This window comes from Lygodium microphyllum, chromosome 11 (assembly GCF_053477565.2).
Source record: "Lygodium microphyllum isolate KBCC chromosome 11, Lygodium_microphyllum_v1.1.10, whole genome shotgun sequence".
Lineage (NCBI taxonomy): Eukaryota > Viridiplantae > Streptophyta > Polypodiopsida > Schizaeales > Lygodiaceae > Lygodium > Lygodium microphyllum.
Window position 1 is genome coordinate 109,312,647 of NC_141145.1, and position 23,241 is coordinate 109,335,887.

The 23,241-nt window shown below is 40.8% G+C and overlaps 1 protein-coding gene across 1 annotated transcript; it reads right to left on the reverse strand.

Annotated features, from left to right (window-relative positions):
• Positions 1 to 2,874: 2,874 nt before the first annotated feature.
• LOC148029217 (nuclear transcription factor Y subunit C-3-like) lies at positions 2,875 to 4,381 on the reverse strand. The gene has a single exon (XM_087687994.1). The coding sequence runs from the start codon at positions 3,881 to 3,883 to the stop codon at positions 3,050 to 3,052; it is 834 nt and encodes a 277-aa protein (XP_087544120.1). The 5' UTR covers positions 3,884 to 4,381; the 3' UTR covers positions 2,875 to 3,049.
• Between the last annotated feature and the right edge of the window lie 18,860 nt (positions 4,382 to 23,241).

The following is a 23,241-nucleotide window of genomic DNA, read 5'->3' on the forward strand; positions in this document are numbered from 1 at the left end:
CAACAGCCCCAAAAAGGCTTTATCTATATTTTTGGCTTCTATTTTACACACAGGACAAATGCCCACAAATCTCCTTTATCCTTAAGGAGATGTGGGCATTGCTTCTCCGCTGAGTCCTGACTGTCATTACACAGGACACATGCCCACACATCTCCTTTACAAGGACATGTTGTGGGCATTGCTCCTCCACTGAATCCTGACTGTCATTCCACACTTCCTATTCATTCTTACACACCTCTTTCAGATCAGCTCATTCACACTCCCTTTCCATCAGCTGGTGACCCATCTTTCACTGCTACAACAGCTGTGCTCTACCCTCAAACAGGCCGTCCAGCAGTCATTCCCTCTGCTGCCACTTACTGAACTGCTGGCAACATCATTGCTGGACATTGCAACCGATTGGCAGCAATTCTATGTCTGCATCTTGCTGTGCAGGGGGTCCATGCAGCTGTTGGTGTCATCTCCACCTTCAAGGCTGTGTTTCCCACCCTAACAAGGCCACCCATCTTGCTGTGCAGGGGGTCCATGCAGCTGTTAGTGTCATCTCCACCTTCAAGGCTGTGTTTCCTACCCTAACAAGGCCACCCATCAGTCATGATATTAGCTATCTCTGATTGGTGCTCCCCATCATTAGCTTTTCTTGTGTTTCGCTCTCCTACAGCATGCCTCTTAATTCAGCAATCATGGCCTGCTTATTGTAGCTCAACTTCATTTCCAATCATCCACAGCAGGCACTTCTTCCGGAGTCATCGCCTACCTACTGGAGATCATCGTCATCAGTGTTCTGTCTCCTGAGTTGTTGACTCGGCATCCTTCATCTACAGCTGATCGCATCCTGTAGACACCTTCATCTGGAGCACTCTCATCATCAACATCCACATGCTGCAAAAAGGATTATGTTTCACTCCCTTAATAGGTGCTGCCACCTGGTCAGACAGGAAAGCGCAATCATCTCCAAGCTTTGATAAATTGATAGACATCATCAACTCATCTCAGCTCACCTCAGTACCTGTCTGAGACAGGATTCCTGAGGCTTCCTTGTATTCATTATATCCTTCATTACATTCATTCTCTGAGGTTTCTGAGTTCTCTCATTGTTCTTATGTATACCATATTCTGTGTCTCCCACAGAAGCCCTACCACTTCTCCCCAGAGCAACAATGCTAGGATATCTTCAACCAATGAAATTAGTTTATCCCTTGGAAAGTGCTCTGCAAGGACAATCAGAAATTTGCAAAACCCTACGCTACCATCAACAAGGTATCACGTGAGAATAATGGTTTACCAAATGGTTGACTTACGTTTCAATGCTGGTCAATGGAGTAAAGATAAGGTTTTTTTAACTCAATTCGTTGCAAGAAGCTTGGAATCAGTGAAGGCCCAACTTTGGAGAAGATCCTGAGAGGTTTACCGTAACCATCCATGGACTTGTAGACTTTGTGGCATGCTTTCCAAAGAGCATGAGATACACTTTAGAGAAGGCCTTGATCCCCTAGCCATCTATGGACTCGAACCGCTTTGTGACATGTTTTCCAAAGAACAGGAGACTTGGACCAATAACGAGCTTCACACTCCCGCCAGCTGATCCTCTTCCCTTCAATACAGTAATGGTTGTGATACCATCAACTTTCCTCATACTGAATGCCTTGAAGAATTGCCTCAACATGAGCAAAAAATATAGTGTATGGTAAGGAAAAGAAGGTTTCTTTATTTCCTGAATTGTTAATCTCAACATGAAGTGTGGGCTGAAACTAAGCCTCACAGATCTATTGACTGAAAAGACGGGTCTCTATATATTCTGAATTGTTGATTTGCCTGATACTCTGCTGTAGACAACCAAAGAAGAGCAGAAACAGGATATGTTGTATGAGAGTGCTTTCATTCGGCTGGCTAAAAGCTTTTCACTCCGTCGCGGAAACGGCCTAGCCTCAAATGAATGTGCAGGCTTGCCACAAGGCTGGTCTCAAACAGCTACTAGATAATGGTCGGTTTTGTACTTCATGAAGATTCTGGGAGAAGCAAAAGTCAGTATGCTTAGCGATTAGAGCAGCCTCTCATACACCTGACTTCCCTGTACAAAGCTGACAGATAATATGCTCAAGAGACAATTTCACCTCACAGACCCATCTGATATCTTTCCTTTGTGCGTATTAGCACTAGAAGGCCTTAATGAGAACCATAGAGGCTTTGCACAAAACGATGAATGAAATATGTGCAACCAGGCCTAAAGGTTCAAGTCAATGTCCATTATAACAAGCTTAAACCATTCATGGAAGAATTCTCAGGCCATGACAAAGGTACTAGAGAACAAAAAGTCAGTGTGTCTAAGGGGAACCAGCCATGAGCTAACAAGCTCAAAGCACCCCCAATGAAGGTCAAAGGATTTCTCTGAAGCTACCATTCACAAAGATATTAAAGCACCAGTTCTGATCGTCACTGCCACTGTTTAGAAACTTCAGAAAAGTTGTGATTAATTGGATCACAATTATGTCCTCAAAAATAAGCCAATGGTGGCAGACATCCCCAAAAAGAACAGTTCAAAAGTCCCCTGCCAAGTCATAGAAAACAATCTTGTGGACCACCAAACCCTAAGATGCAGATGCATGCTAGCCTTGCCGACTGGGCCACATACGGTATTCTGACACATATCACAGTAGTGATGCAGTTCCAAAAGAGTGATAATCATACAATGCATTTTGGCATGCTGCCAGCTGCTTAATTCAAATATGCAGAGTGCTGTTTTACAGAGACCCGGGCATGTAAGAAAAATGATTACTACAATATAATCCCAAAGCAATCATAGGTTTGGATTTCCACACAATCTGAAGACCTTAATATTCAGAAAATATGAAACTACAAGAGTGACTTGCAAGAGAATAGCAAACACGGCCATGTTAAAAGTAAAACCACCAAACAAAAAAAGGTTTGGCAGAAAAAACAATACAGTTCATGGACAGTCAACGTTGCTAACTAAAGAAAGTACCCCAATTCACATTTACACTCCGGTCTTGATGTCAAGAGTGCTACTGCACACACACTCTAATGCCAGCTATGTGGATGTAGTGTCTGATTGACTAGTTGATGGAACCCCTGTAGCTGTAGCATCTGGCATCTGTGGAGGTTGCCACACTTGGACTGCCTGTGGTGTTACATAGGGCACTGCTGGTCGTGGCTGAGCCATATACATCGCAGGATCAACAGGCCTTCCAACCATTATTCCTGATGATGCCATCATACTCTGTCCTGACTGTGAAACTTGGGCTCCCGTTCCAGGAGGCTGTGGCTGAGCCATGTAGTACACTCCTCCATACGACATCACATCAGCCGGTGCTCCAACTGGTAGGCCAGCCCGAGCTACTGGGAGTCCTTCCTCTTTCAACTCATCCCTTGGGACAATATCAACCAGGAAGTCAAAGATATCAGTTCTTGTTATGGCAGCTGCAATGTCATTTTTCTGCAAAGTGCGCCTCCTGTTCTCCTCAGTATGTATCCATGACCTTAAGGTCAGCTCCAAGATAAACATCTCACAGGCTTTTGCAAAGAGGACTGGAGCTTCAGCCGATATCATCCGCACATCCTCATCTGCCTTCATAATCTTCTTTATTCTGGCTAAGGGAAGCTGATGGTTCTTGAAATCGTTCACCTGCTCAATTTCTTGCATTTGGGAGGTCCAGAACTGTTGCAGCTGTTGCTGATGAATATGCTGGTAGGGCATCTGTTGCGGTAGCGGCACTTGGGGCGCTGCATATGCAGTAGGGGGTTGTCCAGCAACAACACCAGATGCTGGCACTCCTTGGATTTGAGCAGGTGCATAAGCATACTGCACCTGGGGAGGCTGGCCAGTGGCAGCACCTATTGGTTGCTGGGTAGTCTGCTGATCCATACCTGCTTGAGAAAACGTGTCCAGGCAAGAAATCTGCAAGACTACCTGGGATTCCGCAGCAGGTAGGCCAATCTTCACCTGAAGCAGAAGAAACCTTCCATGGTTAGAAGGAAAAAACCTCAAATGAGGTCGGTACTCTGTTTCGTTACAAGGGGAAAAAGAAATCAACAGGGGTCGCCTGTTCTAACAAACTGAGGCCAGCAAGGGGGCTTTAGGGAGGAACAGAGCAACCCATTACCCCCCTTTTAGGTACGCCGGTGTCTTGGGCATCAAAAATCAAAAAGAGAGGGGCAAGTTACGACCCAAAAACGGCTTTAGCGAAAAAAGGACAGTGGGTGATGTGGGTTCCTGCAATCTGACAGGAAAACGAACCGGGAAGATGTGAACAAATGGAGGGGCAGGGAAAACAAAGCTTTCACAGCGTATGCCTCTGTGGCAAAACCCAAGAAAGCTCGGCCCCTCTCTCTCTCTCTCTCTCTCTCTCTCTCTCTCTCTCTGTGTCCACTATATAGTACTAACCTCTAAGTGTAGGCTACTTCTGAAACGCTGTTTGGAGCGGGACGCGATATCCATGATCCCGACTACAATCATCAATTTCTCTCACCACTCCTCCCATTGCACAGTCGCCCAGGACCCGCCACGTGTCCCAATCAGCACGTTGTATCCCTTTCAAAACCCGGGCATCCCGGCCATCCCTGAGCCTTACCCATTAAGGACATTGCCCCCGGTCCTTTGACCTTACCTTTAAAGAACTTAAGCCCTTGTTCCTGGGTTGTGTCGTAAGGGACCAGGGTCTTATGGCACGGATGATCTTCCTGTCAAAGAGAGAGATGTGTATTAGTAATTGGCCATTGCTACCCCAAACAATAATTGCCACTTCCTTTGAGTAAGAAAGAATGAGGTGTACATTAATCGGCCCAATGGTACCAAAATGAGATTGGGTTACCATACCTAGCGCTAGGCAACTATACAAAAGCAAAGAGGTATTGGGGCATATGTAAATACTTCACTCAACCATTTAAAGGAATTCCTTCCCTAAGATGCACATCAACGTTCACTAAAATCAATCTTAGCATCAAGTGAAGTGCTCAATTCAGAAATAAAAATTTGAGAGCTTTTCAGTTCCACATTGTTCTCCATAAGCAATGAGGTGCCTTGGGCGAGTCGAACATTCCTAGAAATCTTATGATCTTAATAGTGCCAACTGTGGCACCTTATTTTCATCCAAACATAATGTTCAAGTTGTCATACATAATGCTAAGGGTGTAAGAGTCTTAAGACTCGAACCTTACTTTTCATGCAAACATTATGTTCCAATGGCATTTTACTTTTGATCCAAACATAATGTCCAAATTGACATAAACGGTAGGAAGTTCTAGTAGCTCTAAGATGAGGGGCCGAGTACAGATGATTTAAGATCCCCATTTCTGACAAATGGTGCAATTCTTGAGCTATGTGTGAGAGGAGGTCTTTGTCAATCAAGAAATTGTGGGTCTTCTTATTAGTAAGATCTGTAGAATATCCTCTCCCAAAGCTAGATAGATCTACATAATTTTTTATTTTACATTAAACTAGGTATACAATCATAGTAACCAATTTGAAAAGAGTTGGGTGGACCTGTCCACTTTTTCAAGGCAAGCAACATAAGCAATGAGAAACCAAAAGCTTAGCAAGTTGGCACACAACATAAGGAGTAAAGGAAGCAACCATTTGTTATTGAATTTTATTTATCATTGTATTTTATCAAAATTTAATATAGAAATAAATTTATTTTATTTTATTTATTGTGGATTTTATTTATTTATTGCATGATCCGTAACTTGTCACACGAGACACACATGTGATACTAGTCATATTATGTCTAGCAAATAAACAGAAGGATACTAATGTGTTGTGTTGTGGTGAGTAGATTAGTAGACAAAGTTATAAAAAATTATTATTTTTGGATGTGCATTTTAATGCATGGAATTTTATTCTATATTACATGAAAATATTATATTTTGTATGTGCTCATAAGTGTAAGGGCCTTGCATATACACATGCACAATAGATTTGTTTTGGATGTATTTATTAGAAGGATTTAAATATTATTTTTATTTGTAAATGTATTTAGAATAGTTGTATTATATTTATTTGCATACAAGTAAGTCGTGCAAGAAAAGAAAATGCAAGAACTCAAAAAGATATCTTAAATGTATTTTGAGCACAAAAGCCAAATTCAATGTCACAAATGCATGCATGAGGGGAGGTGCTCACCCATGCTGCATAGGGTGAGATTGGACCCAATCTTGTGTCCTATAAGTTTTCTGGATTTATATTCTCTCTTGCAATTTGTTCTTTTCATAGATTCTCCCAAGCTTTGTCTATTGTATAATGAAGGCTAATAACATTGGTATCAGAGCACATTGAGATTGGTGGATGCATCAACATCAAAGAGGAGGTATCCATCAAGGGTGCTTTATTATCCACATCAAGCATTGGCCTATTATCCAGTGGTCACAGGTTTTGCATAGAGGTCTTTTGTAAAAAGGAGTCCTATCAACATTAATTATTACATTTCTTTCAATCCATGGTGAAAAAAACTTCTTCAAATGTCTCTTTCAAAAGACTAAAAGGCTTCTTTCTTATTCCAATAACTAAGAAAAGCCATGGCATAGATTGAAAACCACTTTGTTGGTGGTTTTAGAGGCCAAAGTGGTTTTTCTTTATAGAGAAGGAGCAGCTAGTGACCTATAAACCATCCTTAATCTCCCTAACAATTGTTGAATCCATTGCATTACTGTTAGATTGCGTCGTATTGCTTCTGTCGTTCTCATCAATTGGTCTATTGAGATGCCATCTTTATAAAGCTAAAAGTTGTATGCTATAAAGCTTTATAAGGTAAAGCTTCTAAATTATTCACCTCAAGCAGGGCTCAATTTTTTTCTTTTTGTTCGGGGGAGGGGGAGGGGGGGGAGGATTCTAGGGGGGTGCATTTCTTAAACCTTGTTTCCCACTAAAGCTATTTTATATTGCCCTCTTGCCATATAAAGGCACAATTCTTGCACGTGACTTCGGAGTTCATTCTTTGGCATGCATGAAGATCTTCCAAGGCACATGTTTATACGTAGAGAAGAGCAGATAATATTCAACAACCAAGAACCTATTCACATGCAAGGAATTTGTTCATGTGGGCTTTCTTAAAGGTTATTAAGGGTTTGGGGGAAAGGGCATTTGTTAAACCCATTTTCCTAGTAAAGCTATTTTATATTGCCATCTTGCCACATAAAGGAACAGTTCTTATGCGGGACTTCGGAATTTATTCTTTAGCATGCAAGAAGATCTTCCAAAGCCCCTATTTATATGTAGAGAAGAGTAGGTAATATTCAGTAACCAAGAGCATGTTCACATGCAAGGAATTTGTTCCTGTGGGCTTTCTTAAATGCTATTTTTATATTGTAGGACTTATTAAGGGTTGTTTCTATGCATCAGATTTATTCTACCATCTCGGGACCTTCAAACACAAATGATGTCAATATGGAAAATATGGAATCACCTCTTCCGAAAATTTCTTTGCAACAATAAATTAATCTTCTTTAACATAATTTGAATACGATAACAAGAGCACTTCAAGATCGGGATTGTCAACAAAATTCCACAGCCCAAGATGAAGATGATTATATTGCTCGAATTTTGAAGGGTATATTCAGCACACAACAAACTAAGAAGGACTATAAAACAAGTTGTGAGCCTTTTCACTTTTCTAAATTTGATGAAAAAAATGATTGAAACTTTGTTTTGTCTTGGTTGAGCCAATTTGATTATTATTTCAATGAAGAAGCTTTTCTCGAGAAGGATAAATCAAGTGCACAACCAATTATTTGATAGAGAAAGCATCACTTTGATGGAACATTCTTCACCATAGCACCAACTAGCCAAAGGTGCAGATCAAGCTTCAAGGAAAAGTTAAAGAATCTTTTATGCTGCCTTAGTTTCATCTTCAAGCCATGTGTAATTGGTCAAAACTTTGGCTGTTGTTACGAATACTTGAGGAAGTTTCTAAGAGCACATTACAATGCAAATATGAAGATGGTCTTCAATTCGACATCCAAGCTAGCCTAAAATCTTTAAAATCTACTTCTCTTTATGAAGCTATTTCCTATGCCCATGATGTTGTGCAAGCTATTTCCTATGCCCATGATGCCATGCAAGTATTTCAATCCATTCATAGTCAACAATCCCATCTATTTTGAACTTTCAGCAACAATCATAATCTAAAGAAATCTTTTGTGCCTTGCTGTCCTGATTATTTTCCACCTAATAGGTCATCCAACTTTTAACAAAAGAAGTGGCAATACGCAAAGGTATGCAAACAATAATTCGAACAATAAGATAAAGTCTCAAACTGCAAATCTCAATGTTCAAAATGAAAAGCCAAAGTTTAATTATCATCATTGTGGAAAACTTAGACATTATCAATTGAATTGTCAAGTAACTTCCACCCAACCACAATTGAAGCTTGACCCAATTGTGCAACATCAAGGAAGCATCTGACTATGATCCTAATTAGACCACGAACACATTGGAATAGGAACCAATGACTAAATAAAAACTATGTATACCTATTTTTTAACATACTTTATTGAAGATAAAAGGTTCTATGCATGATTTTGGATGTGATATTTTGCATAATGGTGGTAGTTCTAATGATTTTATTTCAAAAAATTTGATTAGGAGGTTACAATTAAAGGCTAATACTTCATTATACAAGATTAAATCTACATTTCAAGGCATTAGATACAATAAAATATGGGAAATCAAAGGGTTAGCAATTTCTATGGGTACATACAAAGAAAAATGTGATTTCCTAGTTACACCTCTTGAGTCAATCATAAGACATTATCCTTGGTATGTCTTTTAGACATCAATTTAATATTAGTAGTGATTATCAGACTCACACAAGAACTTTTGAATTCCAAGAACAAACAATTTCTTTGACGAACAACTCTAAAATTGACTCATTTCTAGTGATCAGTCACATGCAAGCTGAGAGAGCACTTAGAAAGAAACACAAAGCATTCATCATGGAAAATCATATGGTTGCTTACGCCCCTTCTTGAACCTAATGTCCTATGAGAGCAAATTTTTATGGATTTTATTGCTAATCTTTCCACAATGTGCTCACACCATGACATGATTTGGACAATTGTGGACAGATTCAATAAACAAGCCTATATTTATCCCTTGCAAAAAGATCTTTTCTACCCACAAATTGCTAAACTTGTCATTAGCATAATATCTTCTCATCACAGGTTTCCTAAGATTATACTTTTTGATCATGATGGCCAATTTTGTAATCATTTTTGAGTAGCATTATTTAATAATTTAGAGTCTAAGATGGATTTTACCTAAGCCCTCCACCTTGGGAGTAATGGTCCAATTGAAGTGACCAATAGTACTATTCTTGACCTTCTTAAATCATATATAATTGATTGACCCATTAATTGGGATCACTTGTCTATCCTCTAGTTTGCCTACAATAACACTCCACATTTTGGTAGAGCTCCTTTTGAAGTAGTTTATGGAAAGAAATTACCTATCACCATGACCATAATTACTATTGATATTCCAACTATTGCTGTCACTTTGGCTAGTGACAATCACATGCCTACACTCTAGTTTGCCTACAATAACACTCGACATGTTGGTACAGCTCCTTTTGAATTGGTCTATGGAAAGAAATTAACAATCCCCATGATTACAATTGCTAGTCATATTCTAGCTATTGCTATCACTTTAGCTAGTGACCATAGAAAATTTTTAGCGAAATTCATTGGAAATATTAAGCAATCCCAATTGAAGCATGTAGCTCAAGCTAACAAAAAGCATAAGGCGATTAAATTTCTAGAAAATGATCTAGTATGACTAAAAATCGAAAACTGAAGGTTAAAATCCATTAAAAGTCATCCAAAAATTAAAATGGCATGAAAGTATTACATCCCATTCTATATTGTTCACAAGATTAATGAGAAAATGTTTAGATTGGGCATTCCTCCTTATTGGCAATTTCATAATTCTTTTCACATTAGTTTGTTGAAACCATTCAAGGGAACACCTCTAGTTACTCCTGTTGTTGATGACCCTCCTTTGTTAGAGGAAGATACCAAATTTCTAGTTTCCAAAGTAATACTTGACCATGACCTGACAAGAACTAGAATAAAAAATTAGTATCATAGGTATCTAATAAAGAATAGAAATCATTTTGTGGAAGGATCTCAATGGATTTAAAAATCAACGCTAACTCTGACATATGACAATCTAATAAAAGCCTACTACTTACAACCTCATTAAAAATTCCACGAGCATAAATTTGTTATAGAAGGCAATGTTTTGTGTTCATAGGAAGGTGTAGATTCATTGTGTGAGGCAGCACTAGCATGAGGTTTGTATACCATTACATTTTCCTTTATGTTATCAACTAGGGACATTTACTTTTTAACCCCATTATATGAAATTATTTATATCATGATATTTTATTGAGATTCACTGTGAAAATAAATATATTTTATTTTATTTATTGTGGTTTTTATTTATTTGTTGCATGACCCATGACTTATCGCATGAGGCACACATGTGATACTAATTAAATTATGTATGGCAAAAAGATGGTATAATACTAATGAGTTTGTGTTGTGGTGAGCAAATTATTAGATGGAGTTATGCATAATTATTATTTTGGGATACATATTTTTATGTGTTGAAATTATGCACCTCATAACATGAAAATACTATTGAAAATTATATGCTACATTGTATGGAAATATTATATTTTATATGTGCATAAGCGCAAGGACTTTGTATGGACACATATGCAATAGATTTATTTTGGATGTATTATAAGAAGGATTTAAATATTATTTTTGTTTGCTATTTAGAGTAGGGTGTGTTAAATTTATTTGCACAAGCAAGCCATGCAAGAAAAAAAAAAGTAATAACATAAAATTATGCTTTTGGACACAAAAGATTAATTCAAATTTATAAATACATGCATAGGGAAGGTGCTCAGCCATGCATTGGAGAGATTGCAAGCAATTTGGTGTTGTGGAAGTTTTGTGGATTTCTCTTATCTCTTGCATTTTTTTATTTTGATACTTTCTCCCAATTTTTGTCTATTGTATGATGAAGGTTACCAATGCCATGAACACTAAGAAAGGAAAAGCCACATCAATAATACTTATATTGCATGAATTCCAAGGATATCTAGGGATCCCACAACTATGCTTCTCAAATGCCTTTATATAAAAAGTTGTTATAGCGCTCAACCATAGTCAATTGGAATACTAAGAGGTTATTGTACTAGGCCTTATGAACCTAAGATTATCGCTTGTAACTAGCACAATCAAGTATTAAGAGTGCAAATAGGATTAATGAAAGATAGAGCTTGAGTGGAAGCACATAAGTAGAAGTAAGAGCTATGGAAGATGGAGTAGGATAATAAGAGATAGAGACATTATATGCAAGAACTCCAATAGTCACAATGTGTGACTAGCCTTCTCTTATTCAATAGTCACTGAAAGAATAAAGAATAAAGTGATAGTGATGGGAACTTGCCACCCGCAGTGTACATATGTGCAGATATAGTATATAGCACATAAATATGGGTGGCTAGGTACAAGTGTCTTTACTCCCAACAACCTCCAATTAAAGGCGAATGTGCCTTAATGAGAAGTAAAAGGAAAAAAAGAGAAAAGTATAGCATGATGAGGAAAAATCTCATCTCATCCTATGCCCATTATCTTCTTAAGGAAGACAAAATCTTCCATTGAGAGACTTTTACTGAGTAGATCTATAGAATTCTCGTCATTTGAGATTTTAACAACAAGCTTAATGGACTTGTCCTCTACCACCTCCTTACTAAAGTGATATTACACCTCAATATTCTTTGTCTTCACATGAAAGACTAGATTACAACCCAATGGAATGAAACGCATTAAATCCAAATGTAGTGTAGGAGTCATCACCATACCAAGATCTGCAACAAGTAGATGACCTAACCATAGGGCCTCCTTGCAAGTCTCAATGTCTACAATCTACTCAACCTCGGTAGTAGATAAGGCCATGCATTTATGCACCTTGGACATAGATAAAAACATATCCAGACGTGGACTTTCTACTGTCTACATGTCTTGCATAATCTAAGCCAGTGTAGCCCACGACTCCTATATCCTAGCTACCATAGCAAATGCACATATCTATTATGCCTTTTAGGTATCTTATGATATCCTTCATGGTGTCCCAATGTTGCCTACCAAGTGTAGTTGTATAATGTGCCACAACTCCCACTACAAATACTATGTCAAGATGAGTGGTTATCATGGCATACATCAAACTACCCAATGGGGATGCATATAGAACCTTGGCCATCTTGGGTCTCTCATCATCTAATGATGAAAAATCAACTTGACTAACCTTCAAATAAGAGGATAAAGGATATCCAATAGGCTTTCCATCTTCCTTATGGAATCACTCAAGTATTTTGTATATGAACTCCTTCTGGGACAAATAGAGACCACTTATTACTCAAGCGTTTCAAGCCAAATGCTAATGGCTACCTCTCATATAGTCATACGTGCTCTCAAGCCTATGAGTGTAGTGAGCTTACCTCAATGCCCGATCAAGTACCCTTATCTCTCAAGCATACCGATAGCTCCATGATTCGAGATGCGAGCTCAAGCAAGCTCAATCCTCCACCTTCAAGCTCCATGCTCCATAGTCGTGTGCGTGAGGCAAGAGAAGAGAGGAGAAGAGAAGAAGAAGAAGAAGAAGAGAGGAGAAGATGGAGAGCTTCTCCACCACGGTCCCTCACCCTCACACACTCAGTTCCTCACACTCTCACACTCCCTCTCTCGAGCACAAGCACAAGCAAGTAAGAAGAAAAAGAAGAAGAAGAGTCACTTTTGCCACATACCAAGAATGAGCTTCTCTATTCACTTTTTGGCTTTTATACATGCCCTCATCCCTTTGGGCACCCATCCCCTTTTTTACATGACCATCCCTCTTGCCAAGGTTCTCTTTTTCTATTCCCTTCTATTTATATTATGCCTTCACCTATGCCCGTCTACTCTTTACAACTTGCACAGGAAGGAGCTTGGCGCTCTTTTACAAAAAATTGGGGGGGGGGGGGGGGGGGGGGGGGGGGGGGAAGGCTTACATTTTAAAAAGCGCATTTGCCTTTGCCTCGACTTTTAAGGTTGCCCTTGCGCTTTTGGCCTTTTCTCCTCTTATCCTTCTGTCCAGCCACCTTTTTTTGCTTTGCTCTGCATCTTTGAATTATCTTGAATTTTCTTTTGCTTTCTTTTTCTCTATCTTGTACTAGGGTTAACATTATTCCCTCCTAGTCAAGTGCCAATCCCATGACCCTGCTGAAGGGTGGTTATGTGAGTTAATGATGGGGCGGGCCTTTTGTGGGGATTGGACATGGGAGAGAAGCATGTCGAAATGGTTGAGGTTGTGGGGAGACCGAGGGTATATTTAGTGGGTGACGGGGGCCTCCAAAGTCGGGGTTAGCCGTGGGTTGTTGAATTCACCTGGAAAAGAAAAAAAAGGTGTACTACCTGGGGGTGTGCCTACCTTGCTGTGCTATGCATCGCGTGTGCCAGTGGAATTGGGAGTTGGGTCAAACGTAGGTAAGCCTCGGGTGCTATCCCACACTTGAGGACCAGTCTATGTATGGGGGAAATGTGGTGAGTGTAGCTTAGGGAGACATGTCTAACCATAGGAATGACCTCCCTAGGTGTGTCTTGCCCTTGATATGCCTTAAGCGTGAAGTGGAGGCAAAAGGGCTAGGGGGTTAGGAACGGAGTCGACTAACCAAGGCCACCATGTGCCTAACTTGAGAACCCCTAGGTGCAGTGATTGTGGCACTCATCAAGTAGGCGTGTTTTCTCGCTTTCTATTTGATCTTATTTTCTTTCCTTGCTCTTGTCTTTTTTTTTCCTCTTTTCTTTCTCTTTTTCTTTTTCTTGTTTCCTTTTTTTTGCTTTTTCTCTCTCTCTTTTTTTCTCCACCGCCGATGTACCACACCCTGCATCCAGGAGGGATCACCTGCTATTAGCGACTTCGACGACTGCTACTACATCCTAGGATAGTATATCTCCCTGCATCTGTTACATATACACATCGCACCACTTTATCACAGCTGACAGTTGTTCCCCTATCACAGCCGACATTTGTTCCCCTTTTGTAGCCATTATCTAGAGTACCAGAGCTACATACGCACATACACATACACGACACTTATCACACTCACAGCACCGTATTTTCAGTTTCTAGTTTTTAGCTTTTCATTCAGCACTTTTATTTTGGATAGCTGGACCTCATCAGTTGTATCACAGTTTGTCTCATAGGCTAGTTTTGGTCTTTAGAAGACGTTAATATAACTTTCTTTCTTTATTTCTTTCTCTCTCTTTTTTGAATGTGCATGAAGAACTAGTCCTCATATTCATCATTGTGAGAGGAGGAGGCTGGGGACTTAAGCTATTTACTAAGGAAGTTCCTACTTTGCATATAGTCCTTTAGATTCATGCGTACATTTAGAGGAGTTGTTGGCAAAAATAGATGACTACACCTAGTGAATCAGATGTCGTTCATGTTCTCTAGCAAGGCCTGTCGTTCATGTTCTCTAGCAAGGCCACTCAAAAGGACTGGAGGAGGATGGCTCTCATCATGAGCTTGGCCATAGCACATCTATTTATATCGGCATTCAAATTTAAAAAAGGGGCAATAGTAGGTAGTATTCGTGAGAGGTGGGTGGTTGCTTAAGCAAAACTCTAAGTAGCCTAAGGTAGTTATAGGCTATGATAAAAGTAAGATCGGGGCAAGAAGAGAATTCACTAAGGAAATGGGAGATGGAGGTTCCTAGGTCCTTTTGCGAGAGTATTAGGGCTTCCTCTGGCTTTGTAGCATTTACATTGTAGATTTTAGGGAAATTGTAACAACTATAGATGTTGGAGTTAAAGTCCACCCTCACCCTTCTTGGATATGGCTTGTATGTTGGGTTGTTTCTATTGTAGGGTAGGGTGCTGCAAAATGACATCCATGCATCCACATTCCCAACCCAAATTCTCCATCTCCATTTTGGCTGTGACTCATACCCTTTGACGGTCTTGGGTACCTCCATGACCTTGTCTTCTCGCTAGTCCTGTGCCTGTGTCCCCCACAATGTTGGATTCTTCTATTTTTCTGTGCTCCACCCATCTCCAAGCCTTCTGCCCATGCTTATCACTTCCTCTACCACTTTAGGGGATAATACTTGACTCGATGTGGGTGGGTATATGAAGGTAAATTCGAAGGGCTTGCACTTGTTTTTCCATTGTTTCTACACTGTGAGCTCGAGGTTCTAGTTGACTGAAAAGCATTCTTCTTTTTGTGGGATGGGAGATTCCGGAATTGCTAGGGGTCATGGCCTTAGTCTTCTTCGTGCTTGTTCCAGTATCTTCTTCCTTCTTTTCCTAACCTCCACTTTCATTTTCATAGTTGCATCCTCTAGCGGCACTTCTTGCTGAGCTTCTGGTCTTGGGAAGGGTGGTTGGGGGAGTTGTTCCTCATCTTGTTGCCTCACTTCAAGTAGTGATATTTGCCACTCTTCTTCTCTCATTGGTTCTTGTGGTCCTTGCTCCTATGCATACCCTAGCCATGCCATCACTTGGACTGTTAGTCCTACCCTTAGCAAGTATATTCTTTGCTCTCGTTGGCTTAGGTTTGGTTGTGCTTCATGAGCTTGGACACATAGGCCATGCCTTATGGTCATGTGGGTAATCTCTAGCTTCTTCTTTAAGGTTTCAGTGGCCTCCTCCTCTTCTAGATGTGTGACATCTAAGATGGTGCTAAGGAAGGCACGTCGCTGGGCTTCCATGCTCATCTTTACAACCTTCGCCCTACTCTCTACAAACACCCTATTTCCTTCTGCATGGGCTAGACAGCCTGCTAGTTCTCTCACTCTTCCCTCGTTTTTGGTGACCCATTCTGTTGTTTGCTTCATTTCCTCTAGATTTTCATTTTGCTTTTGTGCTAAGGCGGCCATCCTCATCTCCATCTCTTTCCACCTCTAGATTGCTTCTTCTTTCTCCTTCTCCATGTTCTCAATCTCCCTCTCTAGCCTTGCTCTTCCAACTTCGTGTGAGTAACCTATACTCCATTTTCTCCATGTCTCTTTGATGCTCTTCCTCCCTCTGAGCTTTTTTTTGTGTCCGCTACCTCAAGTTCCTCCATTGCCTTCTCTATCCTCTTCAACTACTCTCTCAACTCTTCATATTGCACAAGGATGAGCTTGTACTCCCTTTGCAACCCTATCACTTCTCGTTGTTCTTCTTTGAGCCTTCCTTGCCAGTTATCTTCTTCCTTCTCCGTAGCCTTGAGTTCTTCCTTTAGCTCGTAGATTTCTTTTTGGTATCCTACTACATGGTGAGTCCTTTTCAACTGGAAGGCTGCCAATGCTTCTCTTTTGGCTTCCAAATTAGCTATTGCCATTTTCTTCTCTGCCTTTGCCTTGTCCAGTTGTGTGATAAGCTCTTTGACATACTCGTCATAGCCCATGGGCGATGGTGGTGCTGTTAGTATGGTTATTGTAGATGCATGTATTCTCTCCCTCTTGGGGTCTTGCCTAGATTCAACATTTGTACTAGCTGCCGATCTCTTCGTCCTAGTTGTTGGAGCTTCCCCACTCGAATTTGGGGCTATTTCTTGCACCTTATTCACTAGGTATTGCACCTAGCATGAGTTTTCTTGCATTCATTGTGTTGGTGACACCTTGGGTGGTTGTGGGAGTTATAGGTTGGGGCACTAGACCAGGCGGATTGGATACAACAGGCCCTTTCCACTGACATACGGATGGCTTGAGCCAAATCTTCCTCCTTCTTATGCAACTCTTCTGCCTCTGCTTTTTCTTTCCTCCTTCTTTCTTCTTCAAACCTCGTCGACTCCTCTTGCACCCTCTACAACTTAGCCTTCTCTTCCTCGGTCATTCTCTCCCTAGCTGCTTGCCGCTACTTTTGAGGGGTCGTCTTCTTTGGCCTCCTAGGCCCTCCTTGACCAGATGGTACCTTTGGTTCTCTGCCCTTGCTTCCTATCATTTCACTTGATCGCTCCTACTCCTGGGGTGACAACCTTTTAGGTGTCTCCTCCGCTTCCTCTTTACCTTCTGCCTCTCCCACAACCTCTTGGATTATGGCAGTCAACACGCTGCCAAATCCTGTGATGGATGCTTTTGATGACAACTTCATCCTTGCCGTCCCCACTGTTGTGGAAGATGGAGACTCCCTGCCCACTAATCTTGTCCCTCACTAGTGCCTTTGCTAGAGCTTTGATGGTTTTTTGTACGTAGATGTTCCAATAATTCACCTCATCTAGGGACTTGGCTACAAGGCTCTCTAATAGGGGCACTCCAATTTTGCTCATCAAGGCAATGTACCTTTGGCTAGAGAATAGGGCTTGGATCACCTTTGCTTGCAACCTAACTTTAGGATCTTGGATGTCAGCTAGGCTGATGCCATCATTGGTGTGGACTAGGACTTCTCCATCCCTAGCATGCCGTAGACATCCCTCTTAGGTCGCCTCTTGACCTTGTTGACCAGGCCCAATGATTTTTCCACTACTTCTGGGCTCAATTTCACCTTGACCCTATGGGTTCTTCTACTCATTGCACTATTTTTACAGTGTTGTGGTTCCTATTGGCATAGAAGGTTCATAGGAACTCCATGCACATGTTGTAGTCTACAGCCTATGTTTGACCTTCTCCACATACTTTTCCAGGTTGCACTGGCCAACTTCTTCCATGACCAAGTCATCCAAGTTCATGATGTTCTTGAACTTGAACTGGTTGAAGGCCCTGATCTCTGCCATTAGGCTGTACTTCACCTATTCTTCTTCTGTGAATGGAAGCTTGCCTTTGTCTTGGCTTGCCATCGTAGGTTCCTGTCACAATACCACAATTTACCATTAGTTTTCCTGAGATAACTCTTGCAAAACAATAAGCAGATAATGACTATAAGCTACGGAGATGCGAAGTGCTTAAGTACAGAATAAAGACTTTGGCTTCAAGTAATCCACACAATCCAAAAGAAATTATGACGATTTTCCTCAATCATAAGTTGGTTTTTATTCCTTTAAACATTGGTTGAGGTTCGAGACATGTTTTACTTTCTACCTTATCCCCTCCTCACCCAAGAAGGATATGAATCCTTTCTAGGATTGGAGAATGAAGGATTAAGGGTATTAAGTGCAGCTTGCGATGCTTTACTGTTGCATTAGCCAGGCATAGAAATGTGGTTTATATTCCAAGTGAGCATGACGGTCCATGTCATGCGGTCTAATACCTATGTGCGTAATGTAGGTCAGGACATCAATTATTTAGGAAGTCATCAGAGTTGATCCTGTTGGCAATGTGTAGCTCTTCCTCTATAAGGACTCGATCTAAATAGGGGTGGGCCATGTTATGATCTTCTAAGGGGCCATTGTGAGTGATGGCCAATGCTCTAAAGGAGGTAGGAGCCACATAAGTTGAATCATATTTAGAGGTTTTGATGGTGCATCTCTGCTCGGAATTGGTCATAATTGGGTAGCCCTCTTGTTTCCATTGAAAAAGGAGAGCATACCATTTGTGTAGAAAGGAGGAGTCAGTGATGGCCAATCTTCTAAGTTCTTCTAGTTCTTGGTTTGTGGCAAAGACTTTGCTCTTGCCATAGGAGGTGAGTAGCCTTTGTCTACTATCTTGCTCACGAGAAATCTTGGTGTGGCGATCAATTCCTCGGCTACCATGGGGACTTTAATGAACATGAACTCAGATTCTTCCTGAGTACATGGCATTATGCGTACATCAGTTCCTACTCATAGTAGCCTTGTGCGCACAATAGGGTCGTAGTAGGTACCCATCGTGGCTTGACTATTTGTCCTTTCTTCCAAGACACACACTCTCCCTTTATGGTTCCGATCTTTCTCCCTTCTCTCTCCTCTCTCCTCTCTCCTCTGTCTTTTGTACATAAATTCCTCTTTTTCCTTTTGTTCTTGCATAATGGTTGAAGCTATGGATGAAGACGATGAAGATGATAAAATTTTTCATTGTTAAGAGAGATTTATGGTTTCTTTTCAATTTTTGAGATTAATGGCAGAGCCATACAAATAGATTTTGTGAGCTTTGTCCTCGGTTTTGTGGTTATTCCTGTTCGTGGGAGGGCAACTTTCACCACCTCCACAAATGATGGCCTGATCAAGAAGATGGAAAATCAATCATTCTTTCTCCTCCATCTCTCTCCTCTTGAGAGTTATTCATGTGGGAATTCTTGTGAGAAGATCGGGATGGAGATTGGTTGTCCGGGCTTGGACTAGGTTGATGTGGGACCATTTTGATACTAAGTAGTGATGATTGCTACTATTTGAAGACCAATGGTGGGATCAATCACTGTTTGTAAAATCAATTCTTAAGATTCAAAACATGAAAAATGGTAGTAAGCCTCTTTTTTAATGAAAATTTGGATTCTTTTTGACATTTTATGGCTCAAATCATGTTCATATGTGATGAAAATTTGTTCGAAGCTTGGTTCTGACATATTTGAGGGTAGTAAATCATAAAATTAGAACTCATGTTTGTAATCATGAGTTAACAATTTTAAAAAATCCAAAATATGTATTTTAAGATTAAAAAAATGTATTTCTTAGTTTCAGGTGATCAAATCATGTTCATATGAGATGACATTAAATGTGATGATGGACTAGAATTCAAATTAATTTTTGAATCTAAATAATAAAAATTATATCATTTTACATAAAGAAAATAAAATATGGTTTTAGGATAAGAAAATAGGAAATAAATATTTTTTTTGGGTACAAAAATGATGAAAATTAGAAGTATATTGTGCAAGTATAATGGAGGTAAAGCATGAGAATTTGTCTCATTTTACTCCCATTTTGTATGTTTTAGTGCATATTTAATGCTTACATTGTGAAGAAACATATATAGAAACACCTCTTAACCTACCCAATCGCAAGCAAAACCCTAAATGATAGGGAGAGAAAGGGGGATTTATGCATTAAGTATGGTTTTTAAAATCTGGTTTGTTTGCTATACTTTTCATATAGTAGGTTCCGATCTTATTTCAAGTATTAAGAGGTACATCGGCATGGAGTAGTGTGACACTACCTTATCATCGCAATAAAGTCGTTAGTGAAGAAAAATCATGGAAATAATGTTTGAGCATATTCACAATGCGAATTTCATTTAAGTAAAATGTTTGTGCACTCAAAGTCATCCACTTTGGATTTTTGCATTGCATAGACATGGTATAAAGAGAACTATCTCCTAGATGCATAACACTTTATTTCAAACTATTGACCCACCATGAGTGTGAGGCTTTGTATGCTGTAGGTTTAGTATAATCGTTTCCTTGGGGAGTGATTTGATGAGGAATATACTATCTCTTGGAATGATAGGTCCCCTTCATTTTGGTTTTGTTGCTAGGACCAACGGAATCGAGCCTTCAGCGCCACACGCATCGAATCAAGCATAAAAGTAAGGTTTGCAGCTCGAACCCGTGCTCGTGATAGTTAGGAGATTTAGGAAGTTTTAATCCTTGGATCAAGTAAGTTTTTTGATTTGTTGTTGAATATTAGAGTAGAACCATCCATCTCCATCTCTGTTTTTGATTTTTGTTGCATTAGGTTAAGATTAGGATAGGAAAAAGAAGGAAAACAGAAAGCTTTCTACTGCTATTGGAAACAAGGAAATAGGGGTGCAAATTCAAATTTCTAGTTGGAAGAGTGTGAGGGATTAGCTTCTGAGGTTACAGCAGGCTGCGATGGGGCAATAAGAGGCCCAGGGAACACTAGGAAAGACCACATTTGACATTCTGCTTGGTGAGAGAGAGTGAGCTTGAGAGCCAAGGAGAGAGAGAGAGAGAGAGAGTTGCAGGGAGATCCTCGGAGTGCCATTCGATTCGAGCACCACAGTGATTCCAAGTATGTCTGGCATTTCCTTGTAGTGTTTTGTACCTATCTGGAAGGCATTGGATGATTCCATAGAGTAGGCGCTGAGCTTGAGTCATTGCGCGCAACCGCGGGCTGTCGTCTACGCAGTCCGACCAAGTTGTCTGGGTCCGATTCCTAGAATCGGACCACTCGATTTCTAGAGTCGGACAGTCCGACTATGAGAATTGGACCGTTCAATTGTGAGAATCAGACCGTCCGACTGCGAGAATCGGACCACCCCATCCGATCCGATTCCAGTAGTCGACCCAGTGCCAAAATTGGACCACGTGTCCTAGTCTCAAAATTGGACCAACTGCAAGGATTGGACCACTTTTTCTAGTGTGAGAATCGGACCATTGGTCCTAGAGCCATAATCGGACAACTCGTCCTATCGCAAGAGTTGGACCCCCTATCCGACTAGGGAAATCGGACCAAAGTAGAAATCGGACTGTCCGATTTTCACAATCAGACAACCTTGTCCCAGTCTCAAAATCGGACCACCCTGTCCCAGTCTCAAAATCGGACCACCCTGTCCGAGTCTCAAAATTGGACCAGCCCGTCCGATTCCCAGAAGGTCCGATTCTAAGGATGTGACCATTTCACCAGAACTTAAAATAGAGGGTTTTTTGAACCTGCCTGACAGTCCTGGCCAACCTATTCACATCTCTGACCCCCCCTGGAAACCCAATTTAGCCCTTAGAAGTTAGAGACCAGACATGATAATCGAGGATTCATCCCAAACAGCTAGACACTTAGGGGACCGAATTTAGAACTTGACTTGACTTTCGGTAACTAACTAACCAACCCTGAAGCAGAATAGAGAATATAGCATGGACTTTCAGTAAGACCTTAGATTAGCCATAACTTGCGCTTAGAGCCATATCAGGCTACGAACGTGAGGGGAAGAGTGGAGTTTGCATTGAGCATTTTCTACATCCACACCTTACTTTTGATTTTATCACCAAAGGTGCACTACAAGAAAAGAAAAAGCATGTTTTCACACTGAGCACTAGAAAGCACAAAACACAACTTGTGAATAAGATTGACAACTGCTTTCAATAACAAGGAACTCATCAGGAGATATAATAACATCAAGGAACCCACTATTAGGAGAAGATCCCAAAACATAGTTGGGTGCCTAAGAGCCCCATCAGGAGGACCTTAAGAGGACACGAAGATCCAGAATGCGACAACATAGAGGATCAGACGCTGCCAAAGCTACTCAAATTGATTGACGACCTTGTGGAACTAGAAGTGGGAGCAATGTCAAGATCATGAGGCAGACAAGGAGAGGATCTACTGGACTTGGGGAGTTAGTCAATGAGTATGACTTGTTGACTAGGACAATAGTTCAGGGCAGACCAGTAGAGGAAGTGGTAGCAAGCCTAGAAGAGGAAAGAAAGGCGCTAGAGAGTATAATTTCCTATAATCACGAGCAAAAGGCTAGGAAACTTCAATAAGATATAGACATGTACGAGGCCCAGCGTGTGCTAGCCTTGGCTGGTGCAGCCAAAGCAGGGCCAAATGCAGAGAGAGAACGAGCAGTAAAGGTTGACTTATCGTTGAGTGAACTCGTAGCCAAGTGGCTCATGGACAATACGTCTGTTGAGCAGAGCGCAACAGCCTTAGTGTAATGTATCCACCTGTTCTCTCGCAGGACACGTCTTAGCAGCCCCTTGGGAAGAGAGTCCAGAAAGCACTGCCCCGCACTCCCACAGAATGTCACAGGGTTTGCGATCTAGGTCTTCCCGAGTGTGCCACGAAGCAGAAGCATTCCGGTTGTTCCCACTTACACCCGACCTGAATCAGGGTTTTCCTAGTGGTCAAATTCCTAGAATGGCAGCTCTAGCGTCGAACCCCAGGCGAACTACTTAACGCAGAAGCGTTAGGGTCGAAGCGGATTCATGCTGCACTTGGTTCAAGGAGAATGGAAAATGAGAGGGATGCAAAGCTCAACCTCTCTGCCCATAAGGCATACTCCCATTCCGTTCCCCTAAAACAACATAAATCAAGACTCTAGTACTCTAGATTCTAAGTCATCATTACCTTGCTGTCAACTTCTTTGAGAAAAGTTCTCGGCCAACCAGGACCACCCATCCATAGGACGGACCCATGGCCACATCCACCGCACTTTCCTCAGGGTTGCTTTAGTTGTCTAATTACCTATCACATTTAGTTTGACACGCAAAAACAACTTCCTTAATTAGCCAATTAATCACTGGTTCCTTCACATAATTTAAGCACTGACATAGAAAAATAATGTCAAACAAGTTCCTTTTCAACAATTGATCTTATTTATTAGTCTTTGAAATACATCATAATAATCCAGCCCGAAGGCTATTCCATAATCCGCCCGAAGGCAA

What these genes read in the sequence shown, in the direction of transcription:
- LOC148029217 (XM_087687994.1), bottom strand. Translation starts at nt 3,883, where the DNA reads ATGGATCAGCAGACTACCCAGCAACCAATAGGTGCTGCCACTGGCCAG.